The sequence below is a fragment of the Ursus arctos genome, unplaced genomic scaffold, assembly GCF_023065955.2.
Source record: "Ursus arctos isolate Adak ecotype North America unplaced genomic scaffold, UrsArc2.0 scaffold_9, whole genome shotgun sequence".
In the NCBI taxonomy this organism is placed as follows: Eukaryota; Metazoa; Chordata; class Mammalia; order Carnivora; family Ursidae; genus Ursus; species Ursus arctos.
This window is the reverse complement of record NW_026623111.1, coordinates 53,285,525-53,313,048: the sequence shown is the minus strand read 5'-3', so window position 1 is coordinate 53,313,048 and position 27,524 is coordinate 53,285,525. Positions and strand designations below refer to the sequence as shown.

The 27,524-nt window shown below is 36.4% G+C and overlaps 1 protein-coding gene and 1 long non-coding RNA gene across 4 annotated transcripts in view; one reads left to right on the top strand and one right to left on the bottom strand.

The window, feature by feature from the left end:
* LOC113262556 (uncharacterized) overlaps positions 1–1,568 on the bottom strand; it is a 79,400-nt gene extending 77,832 nt beyond the window's left edge. For both annotated transcript variants that reach the window (XR_003318843.4, XR_007187776.2), the window contains exons 1-2: positions 1,449–1,568; positions 669–784 (exon numbers count right to left, since the gene is read on the bottom strand). This is a non-coding gene — a long non-coding RNA (uncharacterized LOC113262556). The remainder of the gene's footprint in view (positions 1–668; positions 785–1,448) is intronic.
* Positions 308–27,477, top strand: SULT1B1 (sulfotransferase family 1B member 1). Of its 2 annotated transcripts, XM_026509009.4 has the most exons (8): positions 308–809; positions 7,206–7,392; positions 7,677–7,805; positions 14,967–15,064; positions 17,012–17,138; positions 17,761–17,855; positions 21,465–21,645; positions 25,580–27,477. In XM_026509009.4, the coding sequence occupies exons 2-8, from the start codon at positions 7,245–7,247 to the stop codon at positions 25,690–25,692; spliced, it is 891 nt and encodes a 296-aa protein (XP_026364794.2). In that variant the 5' UTR covers positions 308–809; positions 7,206–7,244; the 3' UTR covers positions 25,693–27,477. The 2 variants fall into 2 exon arrangements, with proteins under 2 accessions (XP_026364794.2, XP_026364793.2); XM_026509008.4 differs by lacking the exon at positions 308–809 and having other exon boundaries at positions 3,675–7,392.
* The last annotated feature ends 47 nt before the right edge of the window (positions 27,478–27,524 follow it).

The following is a 27,524-nucleotide window of genomic DNA, read 5'->3' as shown; positions in this document are numbered from 1 at the left end:
TACAGCAACTAGACCATAAGAGAATCTCACAGGGTGGCTGAGATAACAGGGGTAGAGAACAGGATCATATTTCTGGGGCAAAGTTTCTTCCCCTCTACATACAAGCTTCTTGTTTAATCCTTCTTTGTGTATATGTGACTCAGCATACAAAAAAAAAAAAAAAAACCCCAAAACCGGAGAGTTTGTAGAGATGATTAGAGTGTCAGAAACTATCAGTTCTACCCTGCTTCTTCTTGCTGAAATCGTTTAGTATTATCTTTAGTAATTGTATATATTTGCCCTTTCCACGACATTGGAAACTTAGGTTTCTTCCAGATGAGCACAAACACACTCACGCACACAATGACTTCTCATCACGATCAAAATTATTAGAAGACATTCTTATAAACTGCAGAGAAGCAACAGGTTTCCATACATGGATGCTTCAGATTCTTCCCCTGTGCATTTCTCGCAGACCCTTTGAAACCCTGTGCAAACCTTCAAATCCAGGCACTCTGACTGCGCTCGCTTCTGGCCACCACCCTGATCCATTTCCTTCTCAGCGCTTCCTGGCTCCGCCAGCTGTTGAAACAGCAGCGCCTGCCTCTGTGTGTGTACGTGTATATAGTTCTACCTTAACTACCTGTAAAGACACTGACTACTACGTTCACATCAAATCCTGAACTTACTTTTCTCCTGGAGACGGAAGCAAGCCTCCCCAGTCTCGCCGGGCCCTGCCTTCCTGGGACTACCACCGGCTCCCAGGGTTCTTGTCAGCACCAGCGTCGCTGGCTGAGAATGAAAACTGAAAAAGGAGATTAAAGTGTGAGGTAAAATTTGCTTTTTAAAATCTCTTTTCTTAAAGTTTTTGTCTGACATCTGCAGAACATTTGCGTGTCTCGAGTGATTTCCGTTTTGAACACATGCTTGCAATTCAAGCGCTTTTGCTGAATTCCTATTTTCCCACCGGAAACTCGGTATTGTTTATGCTGCGCACAATCTATCAGGCTTTCCGCGATCACTTTTATTTTTCTAGGTTCAACTGGACTTTTCTGAAGCACGCCAGGATTGGGGGGTCTTTTTATGAAACTGTAAGCCTCATAAGGGAATAAAATTGGACTTTATTAAGGTGAAACAAAGGAAAAAATATTCTTTTCTCATTAAAAGAACCATTCGGTTTTAACGTCAGATATCTCGGTTAGTTTCTCCTAAGAGGGGTGTTGTTTTTCATTTTTCTCTTTTTTACCATCGATCTTTTTAGAAGCTGCTTCTAGACATTGTAATTTCCAGCCTATCACTCAACTAGGAAGACCCGCAGTGTCATGTAGACTATCATATATAACCACATAAAATTGCCCGTTTTTGGTAATATTTAAAAGATTTTTATAAACTAATTTTTATAATTTTAAATATCACTCATAAACTATCTGGCTCAGTGACATTAGTTATGCTCTGTCTTCCAGCCTTACCCGCCTGCATCCGTGTCCCCACGTAATTCTGAACTCATCATCATCCCTGGGTCGCAAGGAGAAGTGCAGTTCAGGACTACTACTCCTAGATTCCTAAATCGGTTACACCCACTTCCCAGATGTGACTAGGATGTGTTCAGAACCAGCCGCCTTATTTTCATCTTGTTACTCATATCTATGCTTCTCTGACAACATTTTTGTGACATGAAAAGCTTGAGGTTTTTGTCAGAGGAAGTTTGCTTTGTCAAAGTAAGATTTCCTTAGAAATTGTGAGCACACGGATTTGGATGAGAGAAATCACAGACACTTGACTCTGGTGCAGGCCCGCCCACGGTAGATTTGCGGTATGACCAAGTGCTCAGAGCTGGGGAAACTCGTCTATTTCTGGTTGCCATTCACTTGTCATATGTCTCGGAGCAGACTCTCTGAACTTGTTCCTTAATCTCATGCACAAAATGAAAGTAAGACTTATCATCAGGGTGGGTAGCACAGTCAATACAATTTATTTTCTAGAAGACGTTAATTCATTTTGGCAAATCATTTATGTACACCGTATATTGTTAGAGAGTAGATGAAAAGTGGTTTAGAGTCATGTTTCCCGCTTTTCTTGAGCATGCCAATTACTTGGGGACTTTGTGAAAATATAAATTCTGATTCGGATTGGGGCCTGAGATGTTGCACTTCTAACAAGCTGTCAGGTAATGCCAATAGTACATGTTGCTTGTACCTGAACTGTATTTGAATAGCAATTGTGAATTGATTACATAAATATAAAATAGTATAAATAAATCAAAATTAATAAGGAAATAAAGAAGGATGAGTGAAGACATGAATGGACCCAGGAATGATGTTATAAATGTATAAAATAATGTTAACCACCCACTAAATGGGGAACAAATTTGCCCACATGATTTGTAGCAGATAGTATAAAAAATAGGAACTGTGTCCTCAATATTTATTTGCTTTCCCCTAATAATCTGTATGTTAGTGCAATTATACCACTACCAAATTTTATATTCTGGAGCCGGAGAAGAAAAAGAGAGCCTCACTTCTTTTCCTCAATTAATTCAGCATACAAAAGCATTCAAATATTTGGGATCAATATTTACCTTTATATAATCTGGGAAGAAACAATTAGTTAAGAAATTTGTAGAACAAAATGTTTCAAGGAAAATTGTTTCATTTATTGTATGTAACTCAGATGTAATATCCAAATTTACCATGTTGACTTCTGCTGTCACTCATTCATATATATATATATTTATTTATATAGTGTTACTTCCCAGTTTGGAGATAGATCTATCTCCAGTAACACTGTCCCCAAGATCTTATAAGATTCCAAGTGGGACATGCAGTTTCAATCATTCACTCATTCAGTTCATTCAACATCTATTTCATTCAAAGTACAGAGCTTACAGACTCAATTTCAGTTCTTTCCACTTCCTGCTTCTTCTGAGTTCCTGACCAACCACATTATTTGTTCCCTTCTAAGGCTGCTGACATATTCCACAGTAACTCATGCTGGAGAATTTCTTCTGCTAACTCTGCCCCTGTACTAACAGGGACTGCTAAGGCAACCATTTACCACAAAATAGAAGATAATTAAGAAGCATACAGAAGGCAACAATTCGATATGGAATATTTAATATAATTTTCCTAAAATGCCCTGGCCACTCAGTTTTCATCAGCATCTCACCTCAGAATCTTGTCTGCATTAAATTTATGTGTGTCTACCTATGCTGAGCCTCTGCTTTTCCATCAATATATTCTTCAGGCCTCTGAAGGACCCAGATCCTTTACTTTATGAGGAATAATAAAGATGCAAAATTCTTTTTTTTTTAAGATTTTATTTATTTATTCGACAGAGATAGAGACAGCCAGCGAGAGGGGGAACACAAGCAGGGGGAGTGGGAGAGGAAGAAGCAGGCTCCCAGCAGAGGAGCCTGATGTGGGGCTCGATCCCATAACTCCGGGATCACGCCCTGAGCCGAAGGCAGACGCTTAACCGCTGTGCCACCCAGGCGCCCCAAGATGCAAAATTCTAACTATTTTTACTGTTTTTCTAGCATAAGATGCCATATGTTTAAGAACAAACCCATAATTTAATAACAACTTTTACTGGGGAAACAAAAAGACACACATTTTTGTGTGCATACCTATTAATTACAAGATATAAAATTATGATATACAATGCATGTCTTACAATGTAAAATGAAGAAATCTATGTGCAGATTTCTTTCTTCTAGACTGTTTTTTAGGGGGTGTGTGGAAGAACTACCTCTAAAACACCAGGTAGTTGTATCAACAGAATTTTCCTAATCAAAAACATACCTCTCTCTATACAAACTAATTTTAGGGATAACAGTTTGAGCAGCAGCTAGCTTTTAAATTAGTGACTTTGTCGCTCGCGTTATACAAGTAAATATTGAAAGCTTAATAAGCACAGTCACTGTTTAAAGTACCTTCAAGGAATTTTGGAATCACCAAATTACTTACAAAGTATTTATGTGATAAAACCTCTGGTTGGCAATCTTTGAAGTCCAGTTATAGTTATTTTACTAGCAGCAATAAGAGTTCATCTAAGATATTATATAATTCAGATTGTTATTAAACTCTATTCATATGTAGTATATATTATGTATTATTGTTGATTGACAGAATCCTAGAAATAAATGGAACAATAGATTATGAAGGATCCTATAACCTCTATATTTTACATTTCCTTCTATTTTTAAGGATGTTTACATTCTGTCTGTGTGTGGGGAGGGTTGTAAAATGAGAAACTGTAGTAAAGCAAAGTTAGAGTTTCACTTACAAAGTTCAGTGGAGATGAAGTGGAAAAAATAAACAATGAGTCGCCCTCAGTGATGGTTGATTTTATGTGTCAACCTTATTGGGCCACAGGGAACTCAGATATTTGGTCAAACCTTATTCTACGTCTTTGAGGGTATTTCTGGATGAGATTAACATTTAAATTGGTAGACTGAACAAAGCAGATTGCCCTTTCTAATGTGAATGGGCCTTATCCAACCAGTTGAAAGCCTAAATAGAACAAAAAGGCTGACCTTCCTGGGAATGGGGGAGAATTCATCCTGCCTGACTGTCTTTCAGCTGAGACATCCCTTTTTTCCTGCCTTCACACTCAAACTGAAACGCTGGTTGTTCTTGGGTATCAAACTTGCTGGCTTTCAGATTAGAACTAAACCGTTAGCAATCCTGGGTTTCCAGTTTGCCATCTACAGATCTGCGGACTTTTCAGCCTTCATAATTGCGTGAGCCAATTCTTTATAATAAATTTTCTCTCTCTCCCTCTCTCTCTCTCTCAAATAATATGTAATATTGGTCTGTTTCTCTAGAGAATAGAGAATAATAATATAGTTTCCTCCCAGGACTCAAAAATTTTGGAAGACTTAGCAGAGCAATGAGATTCTAAGTCAGAGTTAATATTATTAGTATGATTATGATTAGAATAGTTACTAAAGAGTTTGCAATTTTTATTATATATACATATGTACATTATATAATATATATTATCATATATACAAATGCACATTATATGTGTGTGGATATATATACACACACACACATATATACATGTACATACACACACATATACATATATACACACACATGTATATATATACATGTACATACATACACACACACATATACATATATACACACACACATGTATATATGGATATATATATAAAGAGATTTATTATACCTAATTGGTTTATGTGGTTTTATAGGCAGGCAAGTTGGAGATCCAACAGGATAAGCTGTCTTGTTGGAGATCCAGCACAGCTGATGATTTAGGTCCAGTCTGAGACTGAAGGCCTAAGAACCAGGAGGGCCGATGGTGTTTTAGTTTGAAAGCTGACAGGTACAAGACTCAGGAAAAGTCAAGGTTTTAGTTCCACTTTGAAGAAGACAGGAAAAAGGCTGATGTCACAATTCATAGATTTTCAGGCAAGAAGCATTCTCTCTTATTTGGGGGAGAGTCAGCCCTTTTGTCCTATTCAGGCTTTCAACTTTATGAAGGGCAATCTGCTTTATTCGATATAGCAATTTAAATATTAATGTCATCCAAAAACACCCTCACAGAAATACTCAGAATAATATTTAAGCAAATATCTTGGCATCTCCTGGTGCAGTCAAGTTGATCCCTAAAATTAACCATCGTAGTTTCTGAGCAAGATGGAGTAACAGGAACTAGAGTGACCCTTTTGCATGAAGCAACCAAATGAAAGATAGTGGATAGGAAACAAACAAACAAAATTGAACTGTGTAATTTCCCCAGATGACTGCCTTGAAGGAATTCCCAGGCCATGCTTCATGGAGACAATAGCAGGCATCCAATAAAAAATATCAGGCATGCAAAGAGGCAGAAAAAAGAAATCATAATAAAAAAAATTACTCGGTTGAAAGCAACCTAGAACTAACATGATGTTAGAATTAGCAAATAAAGGCTTTAAAACAGTCATTATAACTGTACTCAATATGCATGAAAAGTTGAGACAATAAAAATATAATCATGTCCAAAATGACAGTCTAGAGGGGGAAACTATGTCTGAGGTACATCAGATTACACATTTCAGAAGAAAAGGTGAGTGAACATGAAAGCATAGCAATAGGTGTTATTCAGAATGAAACACAAAGAGAGAAAAAGATTTTAAAAAACGAATAGAGTGTCAGTGAGCTAACCACGGGTGGCTTAGGGTCCAGAAGGAAAGAGAGACAGAAAAATTATTTGAAGAAATGACTGTAAAACCCACAATTCCAAGAAGCTCAATAAACCTGAAGCACACACACACGCACACACACGCACACACGCAAACTTGTACAAATGACCACACCAAGGCAGATCATTATTGTATTGCTCAAAATCAGTGATATAGAAAAAAATTCTTAGTCACAGGAATATAAGGCCCAGCATAGGGAATATAGTCAGTGATATTATAATAACGTTGGACAGTGACAGATGGTAGCTACTCCTGTGGGGAGCATAACTAAGTATAGGGAAGTTGAATCACTATGTTGTACACCTGAAATAATGTAACATTGTGTGTCAACTACATTCAAATAAAAATAATTTAAGAAGGAAATCTTAGAGGGGCGCCTGGGTGGCACAGCGGTTAAGCGTCTGCCTTCGGCTCAGGGCGTGATCCCGGCGATGATGGGATCGAGCCCCACATCAGGCTCCTCCGCTATGAGCCTGCTTCTTCCTCTTCCACTCCCCCTGCTTGTGTTCACTCTCTCGCTGGCTGTCTCTATCTGTGTTAAATAAATAAATAAAATCTTTAAAAAAAAAAAAAAAAGAAGAAAATCTTGGAAGTGGACAGAGAAAACATGTGTGTTACGTACACAAGAACAAAGGTAAGAAAGGCAATGGATTTCCTAAAAGGAAAAATGAGGTACAACCGAAGTGTACTGATGGCTGGTAGTTTTATTTTGCCTTAAATCCAGATAATTCTTAGCATATTTCTGTAAAATCTGATTTTCAATTCTAAGATGTGCAGTTTCATTTCTGTACAAAGCTTCCAGTAAAGACCTTTGTACTGCTTGTCACTGAGCCAGCTGCTGCTCTTGCAATCAACTTTATACCCACAAAAATGCCCTTTGTATTTAGATCTCCGCATGCTGAGTGTTCAAGGCCAATTTCACTTTGTATCAGGTAACAGTGTCTTAAGAATAGTATTAGTTATTCAGCTTCTGATTTTGATCTTCTTTATTTTCCCATGATTGGACTGTCAGAAAACATTCTATTAAGTATTTGTACAACCTGGTACAAAAATGATTTCCCCAAAAGATTTCCTGAGAAAAAACCTGAAGTTGATTCATGGCTATCCCATGACCTACGCTTTTACAAACAACTGGGAAAGGATTGAACAGTTCCACAGCAGACCAGATGACATTGTGATAGCCACTTACCCCAAATCAGGTGAGTTTTGTGGACTGACAGATGCAGATCTGGCTTCAGTCTTTGTTTCCTCATAATCAACTTCTCTCTATAAAATCATTATTATCCTAAATAAAACTAATATTACTCTCAGTCAGTTTAGCCATGTACTTTTGAGTATATTTAAAATGAGCATTTGGGGCACAGAAAGGAAAATTGCAGAATTAAGTTTCTAATAGAATGTATTAAGATGGCAGACTACGTGTAGGGACTTTTCCTCCCAGATTCAAGGGATGGTTACAAAAAAATGTTGTCTTTCACCATAGGAACCACTTGGGTTAGTGAAATTGTGGACATGGTTCTAAATAATGGAGATGTTGAAAAATGTAAGCGGGATTTTATAACAGTTAAAGTTCCAATGTTGGAAATGGCAGTCCCTGGACTAAGAACTTCAGGTAAGTTTAAACTACTTAAGAATTATAATTTTATAATATTATTTTTTTTAATTATAATTTTTAAAATTCAAAACCAGATTTTCTTTTTAATTTAAATTCAGTTAGCCAACATATAGTACATCATTAGTTCTCGATTAGTGTTCAATGATTCATTAGTTTCTTATAACACCCATTGCTCATCACATTACGTGCCTTTCTTAATGCCCATCATCCAGTTACCCCATCCCCACACCCACCTACACTCCAGCAACCCTCAGTTTGTTTCCCCAAGTTAAGAGTCTCTCACAGTTTGTCTCCCTCTCTGATTTCTTCCCATTCAGTTTTCCCTCCCTTCCCCTATCATCCTCTGTGCTATTTCTTATATTCCACATATGAGTGAAACCATATGATAATTGTCTTTCTCTGATTGACTTATTTCATTCAGCATAATATCCTCCAGTTCCATCCATGTAGATGTAAATGATAAGTATTCATCCTCTCTGATGACTGAGTAATATTCCATTGTATATATGAACCACATCTTCTTTATCCATTCATCTGTTGAAGGACATCTCAGCTCCTTCCACAGTTTGGCTATTGTGGACATGGCTGCTATGAATATTGGGGTGCAGGTGCCCCTTTTTTTCACTACAACTGTATCTTTGGGGGTAAATGCCAAGTAGTGCAATTGCTGGGTTGTAGGGTAGCTCTATTTTTAACTTCTTGAGGAAAGTCCATACTGTTTTCCAGAGTGGCAGTACCAGCTTGCATTCCCACCAACAGTGTAAGAAGGTTCCCCTTTCTCCACATCCTTGACAACATTTGTTGTTCCATGCCTTGTTAATTTTAGTCATTCTAACTGGTGTAAGGTGTTATCTCATTGAGGTTTAGATTTGTATTTCCCTGATGACCAGTGATGTGGAGAATTTTTTCTAGTGCCTGTTGGCCATTTGAATTCGTCCTTGGAGAAGTATCTGTTCATGTCTTCTGCCCATTTCTTGACTGGATTATTTGTTTTTTGGGTGTTGAGTTTGAGAAGTTCTTTTAGATCTTGGATACCAGACCTTTATCTGTTATGTCATTTGTAAATATCTTCTCCCATTCCATAGGTTGCCTTTTAGTTTTGTTGACTGTTTCCTTTGCCATGCAGAAATGTTTTATCTTGATGAAGTCCCAATAGTTCATTTTTGCCTTTGTTTTGCTCGCCTCTGGAGATGTGTCTAGCAAGAAGTTGGGGCAGCCGAGGCCACAGAGTTGCTGCCTGTGTCTCCTCTAGGATTTTGATGGATTCCTGTCTCACATTTAGGTCTTTCTTTCATCCATTTTGAGTTTATCTTTGTGTATGGCATAAGAGAATGTTCCAGTCACATTCTTCTGCATGTGGCTGTCCAATTTTCCCAGCACCATTTGTTGAAGAGACTGTCTTTTTCCCATTGGATAGTCTTTCCTGCTTTGTTGAAGATTAGTGGACCATAGAGTTGAGGGTCTATTTCTGAGCTTTCTATTCTGTTCCATTGATCTATGTGTCTGTTTTTGTGCCAGTACCATGCTGTCTTGATGATCACAGCTTTTAAATACAGCTTGAAGTCATGCATTGTGATGCCCCCAGCTTTGGTTTTCTTTTTCAACATTCCTTTGGCTATTCGGGGTCTTTTCTGTTTCCATACAAATTTTAGGGTTGTCTTAGCTCTGAAAAATGTCAATGGTATTTTGATAGAGATTGCATTGAATATGTAGATTGTTCTGGGCAGCATAGACATTTTCACAATATTTATTCTTCCAATCCATGAGCATGAAATGTTTTTCCATCTCTTTGTGTCTTCCTCAATTCCTTTCATAAGTGTTCTATAGTTTCTAGAGTACAGATCCTTTACCTCTTTGTTAGGTTTATTCTTAGGTATCTTATGGTTTTTTTTTTTTTTTAAAGATTTTATTTCTTTATTCAACAGAGATAGAGACAGCCAGCGAGAGAGGGAACACAAGCAGGGGGAGTGGGAGAGGAAGAAGCAGGCTCATAGCGGAGGAGCCTGATGTGGGGCTCGATCCCAGAACGCCGGGATCACGCCCTGAGCCGAAGGCAGACGCTTAACCGCTGTGCCACCCAGGCGCCCCTATCTTATGGTTTTTGATGCAGTTATAAATGGGATCGATTCCTTATTTTTTTTTTGCTTCAGTCACATTGTTAGTGTACAGAAATGCAACAGATTTCTGTGCATTGATTTTGTATCCTGCCATGTTGCTGAATTCCTGTATGAGTTCTAGCAATTTGGGGTAGAGTGTTTTGGGTTTTCCACATAAAGTATCATGAAATTTACAAACAGTGAGAATTTGACTTCTTCTTTGCCAATTTGAATGCCTTTTATTTCTTTTTGTTGTCTGACTGCTGAGGCAAGCACTTCTAGTACTATGTTGAACAAAAGTGGTGAGAGTTGGCATCCCTGTCGTGTTCCTGACCTTAAGGAAAAAGCTTTCAGTTTTTCCCCATTGAGAATGATATTCACTGTGGGCTTTTCATAGATGGCTTTTATGATATTGAGATATGTTCCCTTTGTCCCTATACTTTGAAAAGTTTTAATCAAGACAGGATGCTGTATTTTGTCAAATGCTTTTTCTGCATCGATTGAGAGGATCATATGGTTTTTGTTGTTTCTTTTATTAATGTGATCTATCGTGTTGATTGATTTGTGAATGTCGAACCACCCTTGCAGCCCAGGAATAAATCCCACTTGGTTGTGATGAATAATCCTTTTAATTGGATTGGATCCTATTGGCTAGTATCTTGGTGAGAATTTTGGCATCTGTGTTCATCAAGGATATTGGTCTGTAATTATCCTTTTTGGTGGGGTCTTTGTCTGGTTTAAGGATCAAGGTAATGCTGGCCTCATAGAACAAGTTTGAAAGTTTTCCTTCCATTTCTGTTTTTTGAAACAGCTTCAGAAGAATAGGTATTATTTACTTTGGTTATTAATTGGCTTATATAATTGGCTGCTCCCATGTTGAGGGCATAAATATTTACAATTGTTAGATCTCCATGTTGGATAGACCCTTTAAAAATGATATAGTATCCCTCTACATCTCTTACTACAGTCTTTGGTTTAAAATCTAATTTGTCTGATATGAGGATTGCTACCCTAGCTTCATTTTGACATACATTGGTGTGGTAAATGGTTCTCCACCCCTTCAGCCTGGAGGTGTATTTAGGTCTAAAATTCTGTGGATAGGTCTTGTAGACAGCATGTGGATGGATCTTGCTCTTTTATCCAACCTGATACCCTGTGTCTTTTGTTTGGAGCATTTAGCCCATTTGCATTCAGAGTAACTATTGAAAGATATGAATTTAGTCCATTGTATTGCCTGCAAAGTCCCTGTTTTGTAGTTTGTCTCTGCTTCTTTCTGGTCTATGTTAGTCTTGGGGTCTCTCTTCACTTACAGTATCCCCCTTAATATTTCTTGCAGGGATGGCTTGGTGGTCACATATTCGTTCAGTTTCTGTCTAGGAAGCTCTTTAGCTCTCCTTCCATTCTGAATGACAGCCTTGCTGGATAAAGTATTCTTGGCTGCATGTTCTTCTCATTTAGTATCCTGAATATATCATGCTAGCCCTTTCTGTCCTGCTAGGTTTCTGCGGATAGGTCTGATGTAATTCTAAGATGTTCCTCCCTCCATATGTAGGGCACCTCCTCTCCCAATCTGCTCTCAGGATAACTTCTTTTGCTCTAAAATTTGCGAACTTCATTATTATATATGGGGTGTTGATTTATTTTTATTGATTTTTGGGAGGGGTCCTCTGCCTCTTGGACATGAATGCTTGTTTCCTTCCCCAGATTAGGGAAGTTCTCAGAAATATACCTTCTGGACCCCTCTCTCTCTTCACCCCCTCAGGCACCCAAATAATTCTAATATTTTTTTCTTTTCAGGGCATCATTAAATTCTTGAGGCCTTTCTTCATGAGCTCTGAATTGTCTCTTTCTTTTCCTCAACTTCCTTCTTTTACATCAGACTGTCCTCTGGAACACTTATTCTTTCTTCTGCCTCATTTACCCTAACTGTTAGAGCATCCAATTTAGAGTGCATCTCAGTTATAGCATTTTTAAGTTTGGCCTGATTAGATCTCATTTCTGCCCTTAGAGATTCTCTACTGTCATTTATGCTTTTTTCAAACCTAGCTATTAACTGTATAATTGCTATCCTGAATTCCATCTCTGACATCTTACTTATATCCATATCGATTAATAATATGGCAGAGAACATCTCTGGTTCTTTCTTTTGTTGTGAATTTCTCCTAATAGTCATTTTGCCCATACTTAGGGTGAGCAAGTGAGCAGAATCCAAAATAACCATGACCCAAGCAAAATACAACCTAGACAAATCTGAAGTGGTTGGAAACCACAACAGAAAATCAAACCAAACCAAACCAAAACCAAAAAAAAAGGTGGGGGAGAGAGCTATAATCTCATAGGGTGGACAAAGCTGGAAGAAAACAACAATGAAAGGGGAAAAGTGAGATAAAAAACAACTAGAGACTAGACAGGGACAGATCATGAAGGGCTTGTAGCTTTCAAGAACTACTCAGTGATCTAAGAGGGTATAGTGTCCTCTAGGCAAATGCAAAGGGCTCAAGAAGTGAGACCTGGCCCTCAAATGCACTGGAAACCTGGGATAGGAAGACAGAAATATGGTGGTGAATGTTTATATCAATTTAAAGAGCAAAATCAAAATTCCCTACCCTTCCAGAGCTAGTTACTTCCATAGGAAGAGAAGAACCAACTGTGAGGGTGTCATTCCTTCCGTGTGGTTGCCTGAAGTCAGAGCAAATGATGAATCTTGGAACTAAAATAATTATTCTGGGACAAGCAAACAAAGTGAGTGCAAGAATGAGATAAGACTCCAGAGCCATAAAAAATAGGAAATGAAAAAGTGATAGAATCAAAGTAAGCGGGGCAGGGAGTCAGGGATGACTGGTGGGAGATGGGGGTTTAGAGGTGGGAAGTGAGTCTGTGCAACATCACCAGAGAGTGAGGAAGTGAGATTCAGCAGATAAAAGAGGATAAATTGTCACTCAGATTTACTCTGGAGCCTGAATATGAATGTGTGTAATGTCGTTACATATTCCTAACAATCATATTCGTGCAATTAAGGGTTCATTTAAAGACCTCACATGGCAAAACAATTACAACCTAGAGTTTAGGAAATCTTTCAGTGAAGTTGAAGGAGTGAAGAGAGCAACAGATAAAGGGAAAACTTCATTTAAAAAAAATGTAAAAGTTCATGGGGCGCCTGGGTGGCACAACGGTTAAGCGTCTGCCTTCGGCTCAGGGCGTGATCCTGGCGTTATGGGATCGAGCCCCACATCAGGCTCCTCCACTATGAGCCTGCTTCTTCCTCTCCCACTCCCCCTGCTTGTGTTCCCTCTCTCGCTGGCTGTCTCTATCTCTGTCGAATAAATAAATAAAATCTTTAAAAAAAAATGTAAAAGTTCATGTCATGGGCATTGAGGAATAGTGGGTTGTGGAAGATGATGATTTCTCATTTCTAAATGCTGGATAAAGTGGCTGTAGTTACCAGGTTAGTAGTAGCATAATAAAATATCTGGTGGAATTTTATAGGTGTATAGTTAATGTTTCCAGATAAAACTCAAGATACCCAATTAAATTTGAAATTCAGATAAGTAGGTATTTTGTTTAGCATGAGTATATCCCAAATATTGCATGGAAGATACTAACACTAAAAGATATCTGTTGTTATCTGAAATTCAAATTTAACTAGGATTCTTGATCTTTATTTCCTAAGTCAGTCAACCCTATCCACATTAAAATTAAGAGATTCTTCCTAATACAACTATGTGCTAATACAACTCCGTGCTATGCATTATTCTCTATAGAACATTCAAAATGGGCTACATCCTGGCGCTTGTGGAATCTCCATTCTAGTGTGTGTGTTTGGGGGTGGGAGTGGGGATGGGGAAGAAGCATGGAGCTGACAACAAACAAATAAACAAGTAAATACACTGAAACAAAAATAAGTATTATATAGAATATTTTAAAGGATGTTTTAATAGAGATTGAGTGGCTTTTTAGCATATGTAATAACTTTTTGTAAACAAATGATGCATAAGATTGTTTTGAATGAGTGAGTCAGATGCAATTTTGAGCAGGTGTGCCTTTGTATGCAAAAGGTGGGAAGATAATGTAGGGTTAACAGGTAATCTAGGGGTTAGACTGGATATAAGTAATATTGTGGAAAAAATGCATAAGACTCTAAGATTTTTTGGATATGAAATCTGAAGGAGATTTTAGGTGTTGATGACTCTATAGGCTATGACATCATTAAAAGATATATCTGCGATATGATAAAGGCCACTGAGTGCATATAAAGAATAGTTAAATTTAAAGGGTTGGCCCCACTCTTCCTAGTCTGTGTCAGGAATTCTGAGTGTGCCTTTATCCCAGAAGTGCCTTCAGACTAGCCAAGTCACTTATTTGTGAGATCCAGGCCCCTGGGATCATTTTTGCTCTGACTAGACAAAATAAATGGATATTTTTTGTCTCAGGGAAGTTGACATACCTCTTATCCAATGACTTGATTTGAAGCCAGATTCTTCCACATATTAGTTGTATGCCTTTGGTGAGTTCAGCTAACACCTAAAAGTTACACAACATTTTCATTTTGCATGTATGTACATATGACACATAGAGGAAATAATGAAAAAAATGCAGGTGCAACAGCTGATGCTCTACAGATGTAACACTGTCTATACCATAACAGCAGATGCAAAACAATAGCTGTATGAGAATTGGTAATTATCCATACCTCTTTGAGAAACAAACTATTTTCATAATTATTTATAATAATGCAAGTTACGATAAAACTCCAAATTGCTAAAGCTGATATAATTACCCCTCATTTTGGAGGTAGAAAAAGTGAAACACAGCGACTAGCATAGTTTCAAATGTCTCACAATGTGTAAGTGACAGACTTAGGATTTGAGCTCAAGGAGGCTAACTATGCCCTTAACCATTATGCAATATTGCCTCCGAGAATCCAGATAATTCCTGTGATTGGTCCAAAATTTAGCAGCATGGTATACTGCTCAAAAATATTTTAAAAGGTCGGAGAAAATCAGGAAATGCAAGCTCTTTGTAGCCTCTAATGTATCTATATACCAAACTAAAATTTCCCCAGGAATAGAACAATTAGAGAAGAATCCATCACCGCGGCTTGTGAAGACGCATCTACCAATTGATCTCCTTCCTAAGTCTTTCTGGGAGAACAACTGCAAGGTACAGTCTACACTGCAAGTCGTTTTTTTTAATGTGACCCTATCCCTTTAGTCATGCCCATAGTAAGTGATTGCTCAAATGTTTTGTTTGATACCATGAGAACTGAGCTCCATAAGGAGTGTTTCAATTAAAAATATATGTATTTCAGTCTAAACCTACATAATCAAGTTTGCCAAAGGTATGTAACAACAGGATCCCCATCTCAGCACAATATTGCTACTGCTATTCCCCAGCTATCCCTAGATATTCTGGCCTTCTCTGAAAACTCAACGTAAGGATGTCAGTTCTTATTTGATTATTTGGTAAAATTCTCCAGTGAAACCATTGTGCCTAGATATTTGCTTCTGGGGAACTTTTAAATTTGAAATTCAATTTCTTCAATATTTGTGGGGCTATTCTGATGATCTATTTCAACTTAACTTATTTTGCTAGCTTGTGATGTGTGAGGAATGTGTGAGGAGTTCTAAGTTGTGGAATTTTGTAACGAAAAGTGTTTCATAATTCTCTTCTTTTTTAAAAGATTTTATTTCTTCATTTGAGTGAGAGAGAGCAAGGAGGGAGGGGCAAAGGGAGAGGGAGAAGCAGACTCCCCGCTGAATAGGGAACCTGATATGGGGCTCAATCCCAAGACCCTGGGATCATGACCTGAGATGAAGGCAGACACTTAACTGCCTGAGCCATCAAGGCACCCCCATAATTCTCTTCTTATTCTTTCTTTGAACAGACTGTGTTTTTTATAGCAATTTTATTTTTAGAGCAATTTTAAGATCACAGCAAAATTGAATAGAAGGCAAAGAGATTTCCCAAATATCCCCTGCCCCAACAAATGCATAGCTACCTGTTATCAACATCCCCCACCAGAGTGGTACATTTGTTACAACTGATGAACCTACATCGACACATCATTATCACCTAAAATTCATAGTTTACATTAGGGTTCCCTCTTGGTATTGCACATTCAATGGATTTGGACGAAGGTATAATGACATATATATACATTATAGTATCCTACAGTGTAATTTTGCTGCCCTAAAAATCTTCTGTACTCCACCTATTCATCACCCTCTCCTCCCAGCATGGCAACCACTGATCTTTTTTATTGCCTCCATAGTTTTCATGGAGGCAATAAAAAAATACATAGACCTTCTATACGTTAGAAGGTCTAACTATATGACCTTTGGCTTTCCCAGAAGGTCATATATTTAGAATCATACAATATGTAGCTTTTTCAAATTGCATCCTTTCACTTAGTAACATGCATTCTTCCATGTCTTTTCATGACTTGATAGCTCATTTCATTTTAGTGCTGAATAACATTCCATTGTCTGGGTGTATCCCAGTTTATTCACGCACCTCCTAAAGGACATCTTGTTTCCTTCCACATTTTGGCAATTAGGAATAAAGCTGCTCTATACTCCACTTGCAGTTTTTTGTGTGGACCTTATTTTTCAACTTTGGATAAATACCAAGCAGTGTGATTGCTGGATTGTGGGTAAAATCATGTTTAGCATTGTAAGAAACTGCCAAAGTGTCTTCCAAAGTAGCAGTACCATTTTTGCAATCCCAGCAGCAATGAATGAGAGTTCCTGTTGCTCAACATCCTCACCAGGATTTGGTGCCAGTTATCTGGATATTAGTCTTTCTAATAAGTAAAGAGTGGCGTCTCATTGTTGCTTTAATTTCCACTTCCCTGATGACATGTGATATGGAGCATCTTTTCACACTCATTGTAATTTTAATGGCTATAAGATTTGTTGTGATACCTCCTGTTTTTTTCTTGATATTAGTTGTTTGTGTCTTCTTTTTTGTTAGTCTTGCTAGATGTTTAAAAATTTTGTTCATTTTTTTAAAAAGAGACAGCTTTTTGTTTCATTAATTTTCTCTAATTTTTCCTGTTTTTAATTTCATGGATTTCAAATCCATACGGTTTTCTTTTTTTCCCTGCAGATGATTTATCTGGCTCGAAATGCCAAGGATGTTGCTGTCTCATATTACCATTTTGACTTAATGAATAATTTGGAACCTGTGCCTGGTCCCTGGGAAGAATATCTGGAGAGATTCATGACTGGAAATGGTAGGTAGGCCTGGGCTTGAAATTAATAAGTACTTTTCCTTTTTAATAATACTGATAACTATCACTGGTGTGACTTTTCCTATCAAGACATTTGCTTTTCCAAGCCGGTAAAAAGTACACTTAAATAGCATTAAAAGAATTTGATCAACTGTATCTAATATTTTACTATGATATCAATATATAAATTTGGTATTTAACATTGGCCTGATGAAAATATTCTCAAATGTTTTTCCAGTTGCTAGAAATCCATTCTCAGTTCCAGTTACAATGGGAATTGTTTAACTTGCCCAAATCCTTAGTTTGATCAGGTATACATATATTTATAGTACTTAGATAAATAGTTAATATGAGTATTTTGTAGAATGGTTTACTTCCATGTGAGGCTAAATAAAACCCACATGGAGGCCAATGTATTTTCATTTGAAAAGCTTCCTTTGTTCTTTATATTTTTTAATCTGTACATCCATACGTGGCTGATTATATATATTTTTAATTGGTCTTATATATCCAGTTCCCTTGATTACTGAATTCCACAAAATGTTTGTACAATTTAACTTATTGTTTAGAAACAAACCTTAATTTGATGAATGCTTACGGTAATAGACTGTTTCTCTGGTTTTAGTGGCTTATGGCTCCTGGTTTAATCATGTTAAGAGCTGGTGGAAGAAAAAGGAAGAACGCCCAATACTTTTCTTGTACTATGAAGATATGAAAGAGGTAAAATGGTAGAAATTCATTCTGATAATTCCTCCATTACATCCTGGGGTAAAGGTTAATATCTATTTTCAACTTCATCTATGGAGTAAAAATAAATAAATAAATAAAATGATGTGATTATTTTGCCTCTTCTCAATGCTGTTTACCCAAATCTTGCTAAGATCATTAGTAACTTCTAATGGTGAAATCCGTGGTATTTTTATCTTCTTATACTTTTTAATCATTGTACTTATTGTGAACACCTTCTCTTGTTGAAATTCTTTCCAACATTAATAGGCTATCACACTCTCCTGGCTTTCCTGTGGATCTCCATCTGTCACTTAGTCAGCTTTCTCTGTAAGCTGTATGCTACACTTTGGTGATCGTACCCATGCCTACCGTTGACAAAGCTCTTTACGTGGTAATGATCCCCCAAAACTCCATTTTAACTTCTACCCTAATTCAGACCCATGTTTTTATTAAAATGACCTTTAAATTTAACACTTCAAAACTAATTTCATCTTGCTTCTCTCTCTCCAACATGTAATCCTTTTCTTCTTTTATTCTGTGTTTGGTTAATGATGTTATTTGTCCATTCATTTTTTTTTCCCTCAAAATTTTTATTTAAATCCCAGTTAGTTGACATGCAGTGTTATATTCATTTCAGGTGTAGAATTTAGTGACTCATCACTTACATACATGTCCATTAATTTTCAAAATTTGAAAATACATTGTCCTCATTGACATCCACATAGTGGATACGGTTCCACTATATTGTGAACAGCCCATTGGTTCACAGGCCCTACCTATTATAACTTTCAAATCCCTCTCCTTTACTCTCTTACTATCTCCCTCTTAGTTTGGGGATTCATAAGCATTCATCAAGTCTCCTGTATGAACTAGTATCAATTCAAATATTGCTGCAAAATTCCAGGTCTATTCATTTTACTTAAATTAGGCAAATACAAACACACACACACACACACACACACACACACACACACCCCTGAGAAATATGTGGAAACCAAGTTCCTCTACTTGAAAAAGATTGGACTTACAAATGAGGATACATTTTAGACTTTCAGTTCATGATGGAAGGTACAGTATCTATCATTCTTGTAACTATGTTCATAGTACAGAATATAGCACCTTACACATACATAGCGGCTCATAGAATCACTTGTATGAATAATTGATTGCTTGAATGAATAAATATATGAATAAGCAGTAATAACAAACATCTTAGAGACATCGGTCTTCCTTTGCATAACAAAAACCTTGCCCCATGTAAAATTTCCCTTGATCCAAATATTTCTAAGAAACCCCCAAGGTATTCTCACATCTCAACAAAAAGAGTCCTCTGAATTTTTCTGCTCTGCCCAGGCTCCCACCTTCCATCACACTTGTTTGCAGCCCATAGAGATCTACCGTCAGAACTTTACGATTGCCCATTTATACAGGGCTTGAGCAATTAATTTTCAATTTGCTGGCAACATGCAGCTGTGAAACTGAAGTGGTTTTATGAAAACACTTGTAAAAAGTGGTGATATTCCTTGAGTATTTGATTAGCCGGAGTTAAGTCATGAATTCTTCATAAGGAGAAAATTCTCCTTCTGTACTTTTTCCTTACTTTCCAGACACCAGAGCAGCACTTAATAACTTTATGAAAACAGCAATTTTAACTTCTAAATATAGTCCCTTTTTCTCCATAGGATGGGGAAATACACTTTCTGGGCCAGCCTGGTGTCCACATTCTGAGTCCAACATCATGCTGCCCCCCACATGACACTCTTGTGTCAACCATTTCTCTCCTGTTCAGCTAAAATGCATTATTCAAATCCACTCATTCAAACTGATTTACAGTTTGTCCTAATCAGCTTTATAAGCATATCTAGATCTTCTGAATCCCACTCAAACCTGCTACATTATCATACTTAATAGATGGTCTTTTTCTCCTGTCATACAGTTATTTTTAGACGATGTTATATTAAGAAGTTTAACAACAACAATAGAACAAAATTATAGTTACATATCAATAATAAAATTCAAAGAGAATTCTAATAATTGACACTGGTTTGAGTGTCTGCATATATTCTCAATCAATGAGGTGAAAGAGAAATACAGCAGAAGGAGATTCAGTAGGTACCAGCACTCTGCTTTCACTTCTACTGCACCATAAACTAACACTCACTGACACTTTGACAGTGGCCAGATTGTTCTCCAAACACTTCGAATCCCTAATAGAAATTGTTCTCTATTTGGCTGTCCATCTGTGGTTTTCCTACTACCACTATTAACTTTTCTTTTGAACTTTTTTCCATTATCATAATTTCTGACCTTTTACTTATTTCAAGCACTCATGTTCCTTATTTAGTCATCTCATTCTGCTCTCTTCAAGGTCTGAGATATAATATATTGCCAGAACTTTCCTTGTAAGGAACTCCCTGCCAAAACACACACATGTGTATACATGAACACACACACAGTGTTAATGACACATTATTAAATGCTGTGGCTTCCCTGCATAAGAGATAAAGTCTAAATCCTTCAGCGGGACATCCAAGGATTTTCTCATTTTCTCCTCAATTTATCTTTCCAATTTTATAGCCTCTCTTATTTCTATGAACAACTCAAACCTAACTTCAAGCACTTTGCTTTTATTTCTCCCTTCAAAACATTATGAGATCCTATATTCTGACAAATCTTTTTCAACTTAGATATCACCTTCTCAAAATATTTCCTTACGTATCCATATAGAGTTTAGTTTAGCTTCCTAAAAGTTGCAGATATTAAGTTAATGTCATTAGAATCTGGAAAATGATTCACTTCTTGGATTTTGTTCTCTGTAGTTAACGAATAACTTAATGCACTTTCATTGGAGTTGTTTTAAAGATTTTATTTATTTATTTATTTATTTATTTATTTAAGAGAGAAAGAAAGAGTGTGAGCAGGGGAAGAGGGAGAGAGAGGCTCAAGCAGATTCCGCACTGAGTGTGGAACCTGACTTGGAGCTCAATCTCATGACCCTGAGGTCATGACCTGAATTGAAACCTGGAGTTGGATGCTCAACGAACTGTACCATACAGGTGGCCCTGCGTTTATTTTTAATAATTTATGTCCAAACAAGGTCTAAGGTATAAGTACTCTAAGGCAAACATACTTGAAGTTATTCACGAATTTATTATTTTTATTTTTAAATATTGTTATTAAAAACAAGAAAAGAATTTTGATTAAGAACAAATAAATAAAGGCAAGAAGAATAAATACTTGATCCCTAAATATTCACTGTTCAAATCGATTACAACTTGAGCTTAAAATAGCTGTTATTTTTTCTCCAAATATTGTTAATATTTAGACCAAGCTTTGTTCTTATTGCACTTTTGATATGAAACTAAAAATATGAAATTTAGAATAAACAAAATATTTCATCTATTTTTGCCAAACATAAATTATTGGTTTTTTCATTTTTATGATTAACTTAAAAAAACCATTGATGACCCAACAAAATATGAATTGAATATTATGAACCAACATTTAAGGAAACAGATTATAAATATTATAGATTTCACATTACATTAATTATGTTTTTGTTTACCATTTTCTTGGGTATGTCTCGTTAACCATTGATAGGATCCAAAGCGGGAAGTCAAGAAGATTGTTAGATTTCTAGAGAAGAATTTGAATGATGAGGTCTTAAATAAGATTATCCATCACACCTCATTTGAAATGATGAAGGATAACCCTCTGGTGAATTATACACATCTACCAAGTACAATGATGGATCATAGCAAATCCTCATTTATGCGTAAAGGTAAATATTTTGCTGAGTTTAATTTTCCCTTTTCATTTTCTTATGAATTACTCTGAAATGAGGAGTAATGATCTCTAAAATTTACTTAGCCAGTTTTGGCACCAATTTCTTCATCTGTAATATAAAGACACTAAAAATACCTACCACAAAAGTTGTTGAACTAGATTAGAAATTACTAAAGGAAATAATGCATTATAAACCCATTACCAGAATATCTTGGGTATTTGATGCATATTTCTTCTTCTGTTTACTACGGTACTAACTGGGAGTAGTTTTGTCAATCCCAATGTGAGTCATTCCAAAACTGTTATTCCTAAATCTTAAATCTTTGCCTAAATAGGCATAGGACTCCCTCTTCTCCTCAGTGATAAACTAATGTCACTCAGTACAGGACCATCTACTTTAAAGACCCCACACTACTTAGAAAACAGTGGTCACTTTGTTAAAGGTTCACAAGGAGAAAGGACTTTTCTTTACCCTATGGGAAGATTTTGCTCCCTAAAGATACTGTCTGAATTATAGGAAACATGGAATCTAAATTTAACATAAAAAGATAACAATAGAGGAATATGGCATTTGCTATTGATTCCACTGAAGCAATTCCTGCATATTGTGACTTATTGTATATGATTTGTGTCAAAAATATTTTATCAATGATAAAAATAATACATTTAACAAATTATTAACTTAAACAAACTTGAGAAGCTATCCACCTAATAATGTCACCCTCTATTTTCACTATTCTTTGTTGAAGTAGAGATGAAGGGGTAGGATTTCAATTGGTGTGCTTGGAAGTAAACATAACCCTAGAAATGTACTGTACATATGAACATATGGCTGAAAACCTTTGATTTTCAAAAAGTTATATGGTTAAATTTTTTTCTAAAACATTTTTCTACATTACTTATCAAAATAGCAAATAGTCCTGGTGTTTTCAAATTGTTTTTTTATTATTATTTTAAAAAACATTAAATTTAACTTCTCAAAACTAACCTCTGGTATAAGAAGGCAAAGTAAATTTTTCATTGTAAATGGTGTCTAAACAAAGCCTGATGCTCACATACGCACATTTTGCTGATGGAAAAAATCAGGGGAAAAAACCCTCCTTTACTAAACAAGGCAATACTTATTTTTTCAGATTATCTGAATGTAACTTCCAGGAAGGTTTTATTCTCAGTCATATGAAAATTGATACCACCCCATGATACTTCATTAGGGTATAGAGGTAGATAAAACAAGCTCAGTATCTGGGTTCTATGGTTTCTCCAACTTCAAGCAGAAAAGACTGCGTGCTAGTCTCATAATAGAGATGGTCTTTACATCCCCTCTGGAAGTAATAAAAAAACATACCCTTTGTCATCAGATTGATCCGGGGTTTATCCAGGCTTTGCCAGTCCCTGAATCTATGTTTTTGAATACATTTAATCAATCTGCCAGAAGTCTGGTTACATCACTGAAAATATGGAGAAAGTAATAAGATCTGTGGCATAAGTTTTGGGGGAGGATTATGGTAAATGACATGTAAGCATTTGAAATGTTTTTTTCTGACTGTAAATAATACATTAAAAAGTAGCACATTCTTCTTAATCTAAATAGCTTAAGATTTGTCTACTCATTTATTCATTCATGCATTCAATAAACATTTAAAGAATACCCATTTATTCGCTCATTTATGTTTAGGAAACACTCTTCATGAACACCTGTATGCAACACACATTCTCTAGAACACGCAAGGATGGATGACACATGCATTTGCTTTGAGAAGCTCATAATGCAATGCAAGAGGCATGCATGTAAATGGATGATAACACGGTTCAAAGTGATGTGTGAACAAAGCGTTGAGTACGCTCAGTCTTGAGGGATGCCATGTTGGCTAAATCAATGTCATAATTTAACCACACAATAGTAAAAGTAGGGAGAGGACAGATGATGTCCAGTGTTTATCTTATGTTCCAAATTGCAACAAAATAGAAAAATCTGGGCTTTGGCCAGCATTTACTTTATCAAAAAAAAAAAAAAAATTCTGCTCCCTTTACTCTTGTGAAGCAAATGTGTTTGTGTATATTATATATTATATATTATATAATTATATATATATTATATATATTATATAATTAACACTCAAAATAGAAAATCATTAGAATACTTTATATATGACTCTTTATTGTTTAATTTGTGCTTTTTGTTTTTAATGACATCTTTACAGATGGACTATTTCAAATATACCTTACTCTCACTTTTCAAAGAGTTCTTGCCATCTGGTGAACACAGATCAAGGTATAATAACCAGGGAAATAACATTGTTTATGGGGATGTTTTTCATTAAAAAGATTTGAAATCTTCATCAATCCATCATGGGTTAATGTAGCTTGCAATTCAACAGGACATATTTAATATTTCATAAAATAACAAAGCAAACGTTTATCTCCAAGCACATTTACAGTATATTAAGAATTTATTTTTCAGATAAATATTTATAAACATCCAAGTATAAGAAATTAAATGCAAATTTGTTCCCCAAAGTTTTGCTTTTGTAGAGATGGCTCAGGAATGTTATATGTTTGACTTGAAATGCTATTCTTGTCATCTAAAATGCAAATACAGTATAAGTCTAGTGAACTCAGGGAAAATGGTATCCTTCAAGTATCATATCATCTTCATTAATAAATTCATAGGAAGTGATACTTATCAACTTTCTAGTTCATGGTTGTGTTGATGACCAATTGTTTGTAATAGTTTCCCAAACTAATTCATGAAATAAAATCTGCCCTGACCATTGATTGAGTGTTCAGTAGTAACCGTATGACCCATGACAAACAGAAACACTAAAAGAATCTCTTTCAGGAAACTATTAAATGTTCCATAAATTTAGACAGGAAAATTAACCCTTCTCAGAATGTATCTTTAAAAGTCAGTAAAAACCATAATGAGATATCACTTCACAGCTATCAGAATGGCTAGTATCAATAGGACAAGAAATCACAAGTGTTGGCGAGGATGTGGAGAAAAGGAAACACTTACGCACTGTTGATGGGATGTAAATCGGTGCAGTCACTGTGGAGAACAATATGAAAGTTCCTCAAAAAATTAAAAATAGAGCTACTGTATAATCCAGTCATCCACTACTGGGTAACAAAGTGAAAACATTAATTCAAAAAGATATATGCAACCCTACGTTCACTGCAGCATTATTTGCAATAGGCAAAATATGGAAGAAACCCAAGTGACCATCAATAGACGAATGGGTGGAGAAGATGTGGTATATACATACACGGGCATACTACTTGCCATAAAACATACACACACACACACACACACACACACACAATCTTGCCACTTGCAACAACATGGATGGACCTGGAGGTTATTATGCTAAGTGAAACACACACTCTCTCAGACAGAGAAAGACGAATATCATATAATTTCACTTATATGTGGAATCTAAAACAAAACAAACCAGAAACAGACTCATAAATACAAAGAACAAACTGATGGTTGCCAGAGGGGAGGGGAGTGGAGGAATAGGCAAAATAAGTGAAGAGAATTAAGAGGAACAAACTTCCAGTTATAAAATAGATAAGTCATGAGGATACAGAGTGCAACATAAGGAATATGGTCAATAATATTGTAGTAACAGATGACAACTCCACTTATCATGGCAATCATTTCTTAATGGATACAAGTGTGGAACCACTATGTTGTACAATGGAAACAAATATAATATTGTATATCAACTATATTTCAAAAAAAAAGTCAGGTTCTATTTAGCTCTAAACCACATTTCTAGATGGCAGGAATGACCAGTAAAGGAGAAATGGCATTTTAAAGTATTTCAAATACAAGGAAAGTCTTTAACTTTGAACTTTTTGTTTTGGTATACATTACCATGATGGAAATACATTATTCCTTCACATGTTTTCTTATTTATTTTTAGGGACAGCAGGTGACTGGAAGAATCACTTCACAGTGGCCCAAAACGAGAAATTTGATGTCATTTACAAGAAAGAAATGTCTGGAACCGAGCTTCAGTTCCGCACAGAGATTTAAAGAGCCTGAGAGACCAATCTGAAGAAGAACAGAGCTGTAATTTGTTAAAATGGGGTAGTTATGACCTGACTTGGGCAGTCAAATGGATTTATAAAGGAGAAAATGTGCTTTTAAAATGGATTTCTGTGCATGTCATCAGTCAGGTCTCAGTTTTGCTCCTGACTCTGAGCTTCCAAACTCCCTAAATTTAGGGCCAGTTGTTACTTTTTTGTAGCATATTCCTGCCTTTTCCTAGACTAGTATGGACAACAGATAAAGTACTTATCCTACTCAACCTTTTGTGTGTTATGGCTTAGAATGAAGTTCCCCTCCCTAGTAACATGGTCCAAGAAGTGCTGTTTGCACGCTGACACTACATTTCCTAGCTCTGCCCCAATTCCCTTTGCTGAAGACTTGACCCAGGACGCTCTGTTCCACTGCTGTCCTCTGGGCCTCAAGTTGTTCCCTGAGTCATAGCTTGTCTTCTTGCAGTGCCACTATTTGGATAACACAGCTCATATCCCAGATGATGGAGTTCAAATTTTGGAAATGTCGTTCCTATACCTAATGTCTAAGCATCCAAATTTTTAATTGCTGAGTATCTAATTTCTGGGTCTCCACAGGAGAAAGGTCTCCCTACGTTGGTCTCCCTAAGGCTCTCCCTTGGGAACTGCAGCTCTGCTCTGAGAGCCTGGACTGAGACCGCAACTTGCTTTCTGTGGAGAGTCCTCTGATCTCAACAGCCTTTTCCAAAATTCTGAGAATTGCCTATTGCCCTGGTCTCATCCACATTCAGAAACTTCAATTACTTAATTTTGTGAATTTTTTTGGTGGAATTTCCCAAACTGGTGCCTAAGGGGGAATGTCTGGGCTGAATCTCCACTATGCCTCCCAGACTCCATATCCCTTCTGTGTGCCATCCCACACATATGCCTATCAATTTGGACTCTTTGATAAATGCTTCCTTGGAACATTTGTTTCTCAGCTCCAACTTTGCCTTGGATGTAGTTATCTATATCTTCATGTGCAGCAAGATCTTTTGCCTGCAGATATTATCAGCATGTGCCAAGTTGTATGCCACACCCAAGCTCCCAAACTCAAGCTTGGTTCAAGTGCCCTGAGCCTTACTTGTTCTGCAAAAGATTTCTGACACATAATAGACACCCTGAGCCATAACTGAGAGAGCTACGATAATTTGGGTGACAGTATTTTGCCTTCACAGGTGAATCTGAAGCTGGAATAGCACCCCAAACATGTAGCATGTATCTTCTCTCTTCACTAGCCCCAGCAGGGGATTGATCTAATGCCAACTGCAAACCTCTTGGGAGTGAATGATTTTGGAGATAGTTTTGATAGGTTTATTATAATATGTATTATAAATTATTTCGGAGTATGAAATTGTTTGTGTGTTCCTGAGAAATATGGTTAGTAGTAGTTAATCTTGAATACCTAAGGATACTGTGAACTAGTTCCAGTTTTCTAGAATACTCTTGACAACAAGGAAGTAAAGCCAATCATGGATCTATTTGCTTTACTAATTGATTAATAGGTTAATGTGATACATACATTTGATTATATGGTTTATTTTTGAAAAAATGTGTCTTTCTGAACTATCTTTAATCTAGGTAATAGATTGGCTACACTAACTGCCTTCACTAGTATGATAGGATAATTTCTATTTTCACTAGTTTTCCATTGTGGAAATAGTTTTTGTAACTGGACTTTATTCAAAAAGTTTGAGTAAGCTTTAACTATGCCCCAGGTATTTTTCTGGACACTGGAAATAAAGTGGAGAAACAAACAGAATTTCGATTTTCCTTTTTCTTTCTTACGTGTTGTTGCCTCTGATCCAA

Excerpts from the sequence above, each read along its gene's own strand:
- SULT1B1 (XM_026509009.4), top strand. The coding sequence starts at position 7,245 with ATGATTTCCCCAAAAGATTTCCTGAGAAAAAACCTGAAGTTGATTCAT. Across the intron at positions 15,065-17,011 it reads TCTGGGAGAACAACTGCAAG|ATGATTTATCTGGCTCGAAA; the intron begins GTACAGTCTACA and ends TTTTCCCTGCAG. Across the intron at positions 21,646-25,579 it reads ATCCTCATTTATGCGTAAAG|GGACAGCAGGTGACTGGAAG; the intron begins GTAAATATTTTG and ends ATTTATTTTTAG.